Consider the following 12,083-nt stretch of genomic DNA (forward strand, 5'->3'; position numbering starts at 1 on the left):
AAGGAATGACAGTTAACCACAGGGCAATTTACGCGCTACCAGTAGGGGTCGCTCTCCAGTGGCAGAATTTTCCCGTCTAAATTGTACGTGCTCTGGCACTGAGCACAGAGCGGCCGGAGCACAGAGACCAACATCCGATTTCCCTCTTCAACCGCACACGATTCCTCAGTTATGAAGCATAATGCACTTGTATTATGCTTCAACCTTACACACACACACACACACACACACACACACACACACACACCATAAATATCATTCCATCTCCAATTTTCAATACCAACAATACAGCAAGCATCACAAATTGAAATGTATGTTCAGACAATAAAACTAAGATCTCATCAATATGAATGCGGGACAACAGTTTTGATATTTGGTCAGTATCCCCCCACAGCGGCCTATTTCTAATTTTTGCCATTTCACATTTTCAAGACCTCTAATTTCCATTTTATAAAATATTTTATAAAATCCTATTAAACAAGCAAGGTGAGGCTTTTGTAACAGCAAAACTCGTTCTGAGCTTTGATAATAAGGAAGCACCATACCTCCGTGTTATTTTCTTGTTCTTTTCTCAATCCGTAGCCTAAATAACAAAGACACGAATGCATTCAAGATAAAGGCGAAATCAAAAACGGCACTAATTTATGCTTCGAAAATATTTTCTGAGCGGATTGTAAAAGGCAAAACAGTTATAATCGTTATAATGCATATTGCTATGTATATCGCGTACTATTCTGGTTTATTGAAGCATTTTATCACTATCATCGACATTATGCATAACACCTACAGGTGACTCATGTTATTAGGAGGACAGAACGCCATGCGCAACTAAGTCTTTCTCCGCGTAGCCTTGCAGACAGAACTAGACATATAGCACGACTTACAAAATTCTAGTAAACACCTAAAACTAAAAGTAATACAACAAAACAACACCAATAATAATAATAATAATAATAATACGTTGGGAATATTCCTTCTGAAGACCCATTAGGTAACGCCATTTGTCAACACACACTTAAGCACACAAAAATCTAACAAAAATCAAAAAATGAAATATTTATTACAGCATTTGTGACTGAACACCTTTTAAACATAACGTCACAGTCCTCATACAAGTATTTAATGTATTTTTGACAAAGCTTAAGGGAGACAGCATTTTTTTTTCTTCTAGTGAGGAACACGTGCTGAAAAAGGAAGGAATTCATGGACATACAATATCAATGCCACAGCAGATCTGAAACTAGCAAAAACATTCTTTTTCAATTGAGGTAAACACATAGAATATCTAACATGAAACAATTAATAGACTGAACTCTGTACGAAGTTTGTTACAATATTCTCTAAGCTTTTCTCCAAGCTTTGAGTTCATAATTTAAGTTCTTTTTTTTTCTTATTTTTTAGGTTTTTGGTGCATCAACCATCAATAGCTTCTCTCAGTGCCAAAGAATCCACCGTTGTGTCAGTATTGTCCATGTGGCAAATATATTGATCCAAAGGCCAAGAACTATTGCAGGGTGCTGCTATTCCACTTTAAGCTTCCTTCAATAGCCTCTTTCAGTCAGAGTCCAGGATACAAAAAAAAAAAAAAAAAAACGAAAACAAAAATAATAATATTAATATTAAAATAAAAATGTATAAAACCAACACGATCCAGTGCTTGGGCAATTCAAACTAAGAACTTTACCTACAGGGCAACATTCATTCAAGAACCAAAGAAAGGGCATGAAAAATGTTCAAACTGAATTTTCCGGAGAGATCAGGTGTTGTCCAGCAGCATCTTTAGGTGGTAGTTCTGTTCCTTATTTAACACAGCTTGCCCACTGCAGTCTCTGTGTTTCGGGCGCTCGAAAAGATACTGAGATGTTCTCTTTATTGCTGCACCAAGACAGTCTCTCTTTTGGGAACAACACACACAGTGTGAAAGTGGGGATAAACTTTTATTCTAGAACTAGCTCAGGAAACATAAATTGAGTGACCAACGAAAATGCACAAGTTTTAACTTAGTTTCTATACTTTTATACTACAGTAGTTATAACTCTTGGAGTCTTTTTTATCTTTTTTTTTTAATCATCCAGAGTGATTTCTTTAAAATTGCGCGTGTCACTTCAGAGTGTTTGTGTGTATTTTTTTTGTTTAGTGTGCATGTGTATATGTGTGCATGTGTTCATGTTTAAGAAGTCAAAACATCTTCTGTTGATCATTAACAAAAGCCCAAGACTTTACAAAGTGATCTTGTCAGCTTGGTCCTCCGTTGTTGAAAGTAACAAAATTGACAAGTTAAAAAAAATCATCACAGCTCGTCTGGAATTCCATTTTTAGTGTCAATTCTGGTCAAAATGTGTCTTTTTTCTCTTTTGTCTTAAAAATAGTCTTAAAATAGTTTTGTTTTTTTGTTTTTTTTTTTGTTTGTTTTTTTGTTGTTTTTTTTTCTTTTAGTTGCTGTTGTTTTGTTGTGACGTTCCCTTATACTATTGGGCGTGGATGTCCAGGACTTGTCCACCGGCGCTGGGGTCAATGGGGGTCAACAGGGGGGGTCTCTGCACAGGCATGGTCATTCCTGGATGAAGGGGGGGGGGCGTCCTCCGTGCATCAGCATGGCTGGGTGGTGGGCGTGGCCGGGTAGGTACGGGTGCGTGGGGGGTCTGTGTCGTAACTGGGAGGGGTGAGGTGCCATCTGGGGAGGGGTGTAGCCGGGCAGTGCCATGTTCATGCCCGCAGGACCGCTCTGAGGTACGCGTTCCCCCGCCATGCCTTGTAGAGCTGCAACACACAGAGCGGACACAGAGTGGGGGTGAGAGGAGGCCAACTCGTCACGTTTCCCACGTTTCCCGCTGCTTCACAGATCGGTCAAAAAAAGGAGCACTGATTTAAAGTGACAGATGTCATTCTGGTCTGCGTATGAGGACTGACTTTGATCACACAGATTCACATTAAAAAAATTATTTAATATATGAACACAAAAATGCATTTTAATCGACATGGAAGTAAACATACTTGGGTACATGGTCACAGAGGAAGAGCTACTATTGATGCAAAAAAAAAAATTGCTGCTGCTATCATTCACACAAAACAGTTCTATTTCTTTTTAATCTAGTGCATTAAGGATGGAGACCAGTATGCTATTTTTGGGAAGAATATAGAATGACCAATACAAGTCTGGCCAGTGCGCAGGTTGAAATGCGATCCGCAGTCCTCCGTTTACACAGAATGCTGGGAGGATATGGAAAACAAGTGCGCCGTATTGATGTTAGCTATAGTTATACCCAGCATAAGGAGCAGTCAATTTCCCAGCTGAATTTAGTGACAAACTGAATAGTTGTTCTCTCGAGGGGATGCACCACTATGAATATATTTGATTTGAACACTCAAAGAACTTATTAAATAATGTAGACTCACTTAACTATCATAACATGCATTCCAAAGAATACCGCACAATGCAGGTTTTCTAAATAAAAAAACACTTCACGCAAACAAAGCATCCCTCCTGGAAGTGGGTTGTGTATTGAGCTAGTGACAGGCCTAGCTGAGGAGAGAGAGAGAGAGCGAGAGAGAGAAAGAGGGAGGGAGGGAGGGAGGGGGTATAGCAAGTGCTGTAGGAGAAGGAGAACTCCAGTGAAGTCCAGCAATTTCAGAAGAAATAGCACACATCCTGTGGACAGAGTAACTATGTGTAGGGACACTACACCAGTATGCCAAGAGCTGATGCTGTGACTGGAGGAGGGCGAGGCTTCCTAGAGCCGTGTAGAGCAGCACACATTGGGTGCTTTCAGTGGACCCAGCCAGCCAGCGTAGGTACACGCGGCACAAGACCTCATTGCCCAGGGACAGGCCGCAGCAACAGGCCTGGGAACGAGCCCTGGACCCTGGGGAGAACCAGGGCAAGGGACAGGGGAGAGAAGACGCCCGGGCCTGGAGCCTGGGGAGACGGCAGAGCCGGGGCCCGGGCTGCAGCGCTTCGTAATGTGACCCCCCTCGGGGATTAGCCATGGCAAGGAGGAAAGAGGTCACGCAAAGGTCACCAGGCATGCTCACTCGCTACATTCCTCTACCTTACTCTGCAATTAAGAAATTACACAGGCGGAGACCGGTATGGGAAGGGGGGGGGGGTGGAGCGGGCTGAGATTAATAGCCAATCTCATTGGCTGAAAGCCGCAGCGCTTTCTAATACTCTTCTCACACACTGGTTCGTTCGGAAATGCACATGTTTGTAATGCGGTCTCTTAAAATCTCACTATCACGGCGATAAAAAAAAAAAAAGTCAATCAATCTTGCGTGGAAAGAACTGTGTTCACCTCCACATAACCTAGACCAGTTCCTGTTAAGAAGCCCAGCAGATGTTTTTGACACTGTAAGCTGGTAATCTCGAGTCTTGTAAGCTGCAGTCATTCTGTTAAGTAGATCTGTGTCCCCTTTATTAACAGAAGTGGTAAAACCATCTGAAGACAATAACACTGACTGAACAGACCCACTCTCCCTGTTTGTTCTAGCACAGCAGCTTGCTCAATGGCTGATGATAATTAAGTACCAAATATACCATATTGTGTGGCTGCATAATCAAATCAAGAGAGGATAATATTCCTCTGCATTAAGCTATTAATGTAATTGGTCATGAAGCATAAAATATGTTATGTAATTAAATAGTCTAGAAATTATATAGCCTATATTAAGAATTATCCAAGCTGAGCAAATGTTGTCTCTATGTGGCTGTTTTAGGGAACATTGCTCTCTACGTTTTTGACTCCATTAGGAAAGGCAGGGAAAAAAAGGGAGAAATGGGCTCTGTCGGCGGCATCGCCGTGGTGACCCTTCAGAAAATCCGGCACCTATTTACATATAAAGGGTTCTTTTAATCAAGGTAAGTGTTATTATATTGTGCCTCATTGAACAACGAAGTTTAGGTGTTAAATAAAATTTCCTATGCCCCGGTGCCTCTGGGATGCGATATGTCTTGATTTCTCAAATGTCAGCGCCACGGCGCCGGCGGGAGGTGTAATGGGCGTCTTAATCAGACCGCGGCCATTTAGCCGCGGAGAGCAGGGGAGCGGGAGAGAGAGAGAGAGGGAGAGAGAGAGAGAGAGAGAGAGGGAGACAGAGAGAGAGAGAGAGAGACAGAGAGAGAGAGAGAGAGGGAGAGAGAGAGAGAGAGAGCGGGCGAGCCAGAGAGAGAGAAATTCCCTCTTTTATATGCAGTCATTCTTTAATGTCCTCCTCCCTTAAATTTATTTGAGTGACTCTCCCGTCTCTGTGTCTCGTGTTGGGCGTCAGTGGGCCCCTGTTAAAAATAATCAAAACACACAGGTTCCCCCGGTGAAGGATCTGACATGTCACCTCGCCCCGTATATCTCGCTGGGGACCGTAATGTACTGCACCGCTCCGTCTTTGCATATAAGATAATTTGGGCATCAATCCTTCCCCCGACAGATTTATGTCACTCCGAGGACAGTTTCACTTCTCCTTCTTTATCGCTTCACTGGAGCCTGCTTAATTTCTCCCTGTCAACGGCTGCCCCGGAGATGTTATTTTTCCCTAAATGTCCAACATTTGCATTGGCTGGCTGTTGGAGGGGAGAGAGGGAGAGCGATGCCGCTGTTGTGATAAATAAATGTGCGCACGGTGCCACGTTTCTCCGTCCGCCGCCACAAGTGCCGGGCGAAAGGCTGGCGGAATGGACCCCCCAGCCGCCATTCCCAGAATTCCCTGAGAGTTCCCCCCTCCCATGTTCCCTTCCGTCCGTACCCCTGGGAAGTTAGCGGTACCCTGGGAAGCTACTTTTTACAGCGAATGATGCTAACCCAGCTGTGAACCCCACGCTGCGGTAGGGGGGTTGGGGAATGGTTGTAGTGGTGTTTGGGGAAATGGGGGTTTGGGGGGGCTAGTGGTGTAAAAAAATAAAAAATAAAATAAGTCAGAAAACCCAGAGAAAGAGCCCAGTTGTACTTACTTCCCCCTTCTCTGCGTTCGCTTTACAAGATGGAGGTTACATGTAGTGCCACTGACCGTCCATACCCATATTCATGCCCATTCCGCTCATAGGCCCTAGAGGAGGAGATAAAAATCCGAGAGGATGCCAGAGAGTCAGCCAGAGTGAATCGCAGACAGCCAGAGCAGATTCCCATTTCAAATAATAGATTCAGCAGAGAATGAAAAGGATGGGGAGGAAAATGAGGTGAAGGGGAAGCATCTGACCGGAACGAATCTGTAAGCGACCGCAAATCTTTAAAGAATCTTTTAAAAGGAAAAAAAGAAAGAAAAAAAAAGAGATTTGTGCATATTTCCAGTGAGATGGGTGAGAAGGACAGAAAGCTAGGCAGGCAGAAAGACGGGACTGGCTGGCTGTGACAGTGTGGATTTGGGGAGGGTTGGCGGGATTGCGCCGGCGGTGGCGGTGGCGGTGGTGGTGTTGGGGGTGACGCGTGGCGGAGCACCAGTGACTGGCGTGCTGGGCGTTCTTACCGGCTGGCCGGATCCCCATGTGTTGCTGACCGTCCAGCACAAAACTGCCCATGGGCTGTCCTTCCGGACTGTACGCTGCTCCTTGGCTCACTGAAGGATCAAGAAGAAAACCTGATTGTAGTCAAAACGTGGACACGAGGGAGAAAGAAGAGAAGACACACCAGACAATCAGCAACAGTCCCGGCTCCAGCCCAACACACAACACGCTGCGTCGCCGGCTACCACACCAACGCTTACGTGAGAATCGCTTTTCACGTAACCTCTGGTTTTTATCACATTCACAGTCCACTGACAAAACACACACAGGCCATGCTAGGGTGAGCGTGATTGGACTCTTATTGAGAGAGGAACCACAGGGTTTACATGCATTACACAATGGGACACAACCCCCCCCACCCGAACCCACCCCCTTCCACCTCTGAACACATAACATATACCTTCACCATCTAAACCACCTCCACTACACAAATGTTATTTTATTTTTAAAACTATCATGTCACATTAATATTACTCTGGCTTGTGTAGTTTTACTCAGATACCACAGCCCTGGAAACACAAGGCCCACAGTGGTATCTTGAACAAGCAGCGTTTTTCCAGGACTAATATGTATTATCCAGAGTAATCTATAAGCCCATAAGATTAAGGGAAGCTTTTTGTCATGCTGTCTTTTTGAAGGTTTGCTGATCGCGACAGTTTAAAGCACGCTTTCAAATATTCAGAACAAACATAAGTAATTGTAGCCTGAGCGGTGATTTCTGGGTAGTGCTGCATCTCATTTCAATAATTACACAGCTTCATTTGCACAATCTCCACCCAATTTGAGCAACTTTTCACCAGAGTTAAATAATTAACAAAGAGCCTTTCCCATAAAGACAAATTGCTTTAGCATATTTATAAAATGATGAATATTATTCCCCTTGTTTTGTACGCAAATTTGGTGGGATTCTGTAGATTTCAAATGTGCAAATTTATGTCAGTTCTAGGAGGATTTGGTTCACTTGCAGCCAATGGAAAAATAGAGTGAAATATTTTCTTTTTTTTAAATGTGCTTTTTTTTTTACATCACTATGGATATCTATCTATCTATCTATTTATATATGTATCTACGAATAAGATAAGCTGCATAACAACTAGCCAAATATGGAAAATCAATGCATAATATTCCAACATTTTTTTTTTTTATCAAGGAACTAATTATTAATTATTCAAATGAATTAATTACAGATAATTAATCTTTGCGATTGCATAATTAAATACAATTATGTATGTAATACTTATGGTAATTGAAATGTGTGGCGAATGGTGAAAGCGGAGCCGGGCGAGGGCGGACCCACGCGCCAGCCCCACGCTGCGGCGTAGTCGACTGAGACACAGGAAGTGATGGGGAAAAGCGCTCGCAGCGGTCCCATCAACGCTCCTGGCGCTCCTCTCGTGCCCAATTACCAATTCACAGAGAACATTTATAAATGTGCTTTTCACTGGTTAGATTGGGAAATCTCCAATTAGAATAAATCAGCGAGGTGCTCCTGACAGAAGACTGCTTCCTTGGGAGAGATGGCGGGGAGGGGGGGGGGAGGGCAGGTGGGGATTGGATGGAGGGGAGGGATTGGGGATGGGAGGGGGTGGGTGGGGGGGGTACTCCCAGACATTCAGGCTTGTGGGTGTTTTGTATGGCAGGTGAGTACAGAGAGAGATAGAGAGAGAGAGAGAGAGGGAGGGAGAGAGAGAAAGAGACAGCAAGAAAGAGAGAGAGAGAGAGAGAGAGAGAGTGGTCAGGAGCGGGACTTTTGAAGTTAACAGAAGGCTGTTTACCTGCTCGATTTGACTGGTCAATCATGGGCTGTACTATTCTTCTCCTGGCATTAATGAACCTGCGGGACAGAAATGGGAGACAGAGCGCACCTTAAATCACCAGTCCTTTATCAACGACTACAGAGAAACATTTATTTAAGAGCGTGTCGGTAACTTAAAAAAAATTCCTTTTCATAGCTTAGCGACATCGGCTAACGTATTTGTCACGGAAGACCTAAAACGGCGAAAACTACAAAAGAGTTAATGTGCACAGACACAGAGACCCAGCGACGTAGTCCTTTAATGTTCCTTATGATCTATTCCTGTTGTTTAATAAAGCTTTTGATTACATTTGGTAACTATGGATACCAGAAGCAATTCCAGACATTAATGGGCCTGAGCTGTAGCTCCAGTCAACCCCACTGGGTGACAGGATAGGCAGACCTTTTAACGCTGCATCTTTTCTCACTCCTCCTAAATCCCCAAAGCAGCGAGACGAGAGTTAATGCACATAAACATGTTATTCTTTGCGTGTTATCACTCATTAGAAATTCAAAATAAGTTAAAAGTTCGCCGGGGCAAGGCACAAATGGTCCCTTTCATTCTTTTTTTCCACCCCCCCTCCTCCCTCCCTCCACCACCCCCCTGCTCTCTTCATTGTAGGGCGGTTGGCTCCCCTTCCAGCTGTCTATAAATGAGGACCAGGCATCGCCACTCTGTGCTTTCACAAGGTATTGTTATGTCAGCAAGCCCATCAATTAGGCTGTCTGAAGTTTTATCACCGCCACAGAGGCAAATAAGTGCTGCTCCACAAAGACTCCCTGGCCTTCTTAGCTCCTGCAGCTTTTGACTGTAAAGCCCAGGGGTCATCCGGAGGTTACTGCCAGCCAGGGGCACCCTTTTTAAGTAAGAATGGAGGACGCCCAGGGCCGTGTCAAAGGCAAGCTGGCCAATGTGGCGCAGGACTCCCCTCTCAGGGTCTGCAGGCGCAGGGGAGGGAACGCTCCACAGGTACAAGCATGTGTTTGATATTAGAGGGGGGGGGGGTTCGAGCGATTGCGAAGTCCATCTACCCCGGGCCGGACCCCGTTCTTTTAAACAGTTCCCAATATACGGAGAGCAACGCCGCAGAACTGGTCATTAGATGGAGGTAAGGACTGGAATCAATTTGGTTTTCTAATCCCCCGTGAACCCTCGATACCTGCCCTTACCTTCCCTCCTATTAACTTAAACAGCTATAATCTGCGGCTTTCAAGTGACATAGTCAAATTCACAAAATGCACAAGTGGGAAAAGAAAATCTGGGCTTATTTACTGGGGGGGGGGGAGGACTCAGAAAATCCTCGACTCCCATCCCAGGAGAGAGCGTAGAAACACATTACCGAGAAAGAAAGAAAAACTTTAGATTAAATGTCACAGTAAAAACAATAAAGAACAAAAAAAAGTGAAAATTCAATAGCACAGCAGAGGTGGTAAAGAGAAAAAAAACAGAGATATAGTAGGAGGAGAAATTACAGATCAGTCGAACAGAAGATTTGGTTTAATTTTCGCATATTTCCTTTTTTTTTTTTGCCTGTACTTGAAAGCAAAGTTCTTAGCAAGTCAGAGACCAAAGGCGCATCTCTGGTTGTCTCTTATCTACCTTTGTTGTCAAAAATGTCACTGTGCCTGGGGAGGCGGGGGAGAGCAGCCTCCAGCATCAAAACCAGCTGAGCAAGTAAATACGAGAAAGATTCCTCCTTTCGGCTTTCTGGGCAGGCTCAAAGCGAGCGGCCTGCCAAAATATATGTCTTGCTTCTTTTCTTTTTTTGTGCTTTTCTCCCCCCTCAGACATTATTCAGTGTTTCGGAATTGTAACCATGTGCCTTCTTACCCCGCTCGTTGGAACGAGATCAATACGCAGCATCAGGAGAGCGGCTTCCAGGTGCTGCGGCCGCACTCCATTGGCCGGCGTAAAATGAAGCGTCCAATGGGCACGCCGTTTAAGAAGTTCAACGTGTCGCGCTTCTTCTTCCTAACGATTTTTGTCTTTACGACACTTCTTTTTATTTTATTTGTCTGTCGATGCTATTTCTTCTACGCTGGATTACGGCCAGTGCTCTGCTGCTTCTTAGGAGCGCACACATACTATGGCGTGAAATAGTCCCCCTAGAATGCATATGCAAGCCTAGCTAAAGCATATATGTGCCATCAACAACAATTATTTTGGAGGGAGGGGAAAAAACAGAAAACATCTACGTATATACAGACATTCACATGTTTCCCTCACAGTCCCCACTGGGATGAACCCCAGCATGTCAACACTGTCCCCACTAGCAACGCCCCAAACACAATAAAGCGCACACATGCAGGCCTGTTTTTATTCCCTAAACAAGTTGCCACAGTAACGCGGCAGGAGCTGACCAGAACCCGGTCCGGCCCCCACAGAGGCTTTTATCAGTTCGAGTAAAGCCAATTGAGATTATCAGAGGCGGCCTGATAACACTGTTTTCTCCCCTCCCATGAGCTGCTAATGGTGTGTGCTTAGAACAACAAAACAAACCTCCCGAGATGGGAGCGAGGCAAGGAGGCATGCGAGGGCCCCGGGCAGGCCTGAGCGTGGGGGGGGGGGGGCAGGAGACGCACACACCCCCTCCGCCCTCCTGTCCACCCCACCCCGCCCACTGAGGCGCACAGAAATGGACAGAGATTTTTCCAACCTCCAACCATTTTTATTATTTACATCTGGTAGTCTGCTTATTATGGCCTTCGCCTGCTCACCAGCACCCCCCACCCCCAACCCCCACTCCACCCCCCCCCCCCCCTACCCCTTTTTCACAGCCCCCCTGTTGAACATTCCCTCGTGCACACACTGACTGGCATTATCACCCCCCTCCACCCCCCCCTCACCCCCCCACCGCCTCTCTGCATGGGAACTCCATGCTGTCTTCAAACAAATAATTAAAAGCAAGGTTAAAGGGTCGTATGGAGGTCATTCCTTTGGATACTCATCAGAATGTTTACATTACCAAAAAAAAAAAAACCCGACGGGCTCCTGTTTAATGTGCAGGGCACCCCGGTTTACAAATCAATTCAGCGGGCGTATAAAAACCCCGTTCCCATCGCTCCTGCGCGGCGGGGGGAAAAAATGTGTTTTTGTGTGCGCCTTCTTCACACCGGAGCGCAAACAGGCCTCTGGAAGCATTTACACTTTTTTTCCGCGGTCGCGTTTTTTTTTTTTCGGGAACACTGGGCGAGTGTGCGCCGCGCGCACCAGCTCCCCACGTGCAACCGGACCCCTGTCAGTTTATCGCCTTCAGAGCGGGTCGGGGGGGGGGGGGGGGGAGGATTTACGGCCGCGCGCGGCTGCTTATTTTTCTTTACAGGAGACGCAGCACAATAACTGCAAAAATATGAATAATGGGCCAGCCCCCGCAGGGCTCCACTTGAACTTAGCCTTTAGCAGAGCTGGGTCAACCTTCATTCGCCGGCCATAAATGCCAGCGTAACTACCCAAAGCACTCGCTTAGTTGTACTTTTTGTTAAGTCGATAGAGGTGACACTCCAAGACGTTCAGTTTCCAAACAATGAGAGGTCGACTTCTACCTCCGGCTTCGTAGCTCTTAGGCAAAACTCATTCCACAAGCCTACATGAACTCAGCTTGTTCCAATGGCTGTCCATTATTAGGAACTGATACCTGACACCATTACATCACACCGTAGGTAAATAAAAAAATACGCTGTCAACAAATGAAAAAAGTCAACAAATCAGTGTTGCTCAGTCTTGTTTGACAGTTTTTTTCAATCTCTCAATCTCTGCTTGTTTCTGGTTAACTGAATTTCGGCCACACCTGGTAACTT

General features: G+C 45.3%; 1 protein-coding gene across 6 annotated transcripts in view; it reads right to left on the reverse strand.

The window, feature by feature from the left end:
* Positions 1–1,032: 1,032 nt before the first annotated feature.
* The window catches only part of meis2a (Meis homeobox 2a), a 78,180-nt gene continuing 67,129 nt past the window's right edge, over positions 1,033–12,083 (reverse strand). For 2 of the 6 annotated variants that reach the window (XM_064321720.1, XM_064321727.1), the window contains exons 10-12: positions 8,266–8,324; positions 6,454–6,564; positions 1,033–2,760 (exon numbers count right to left, since the gene is read on the reverse strand). In XM_064321720.1, coding sequence (XP_064177790.1) covers positions 2,552–2,760; positions 6,454–6,564; positions 8,266–8,324 — 379 coding nt within the window. In that variant the 3' untranslated portion in view covers positions 1,033–2,551. Of the gene's footprint in view, positions 2,761–3,736; positions 3,748–5,941; positions 6,037–6,453; positions 6,565–8,265; positions 8,325–12,083 lie in introns of those variants that run through there. The other 4 variants (XM_064321745.1, XM_064321761.1, XM_064321753.1 and 1 more) reach the window with 4 other exon arrangements.

The sequence above is a fragment of the Anguilla rostrata genome, chromosome 1 (assembly GCF_018555375.3).
Source record: "Anguilla rostrata isolate EN2019 chromosome 1, ASM1855537v3, whole genome shotgun sequence".
Classification (NCBI taxonomy): domain Eukaryota; kingdom Metazoa; phylum Chordata; class Actinopteri; order Anguilliformes; family Anguillidae; genus Anguilla; species Anguilla rostrata.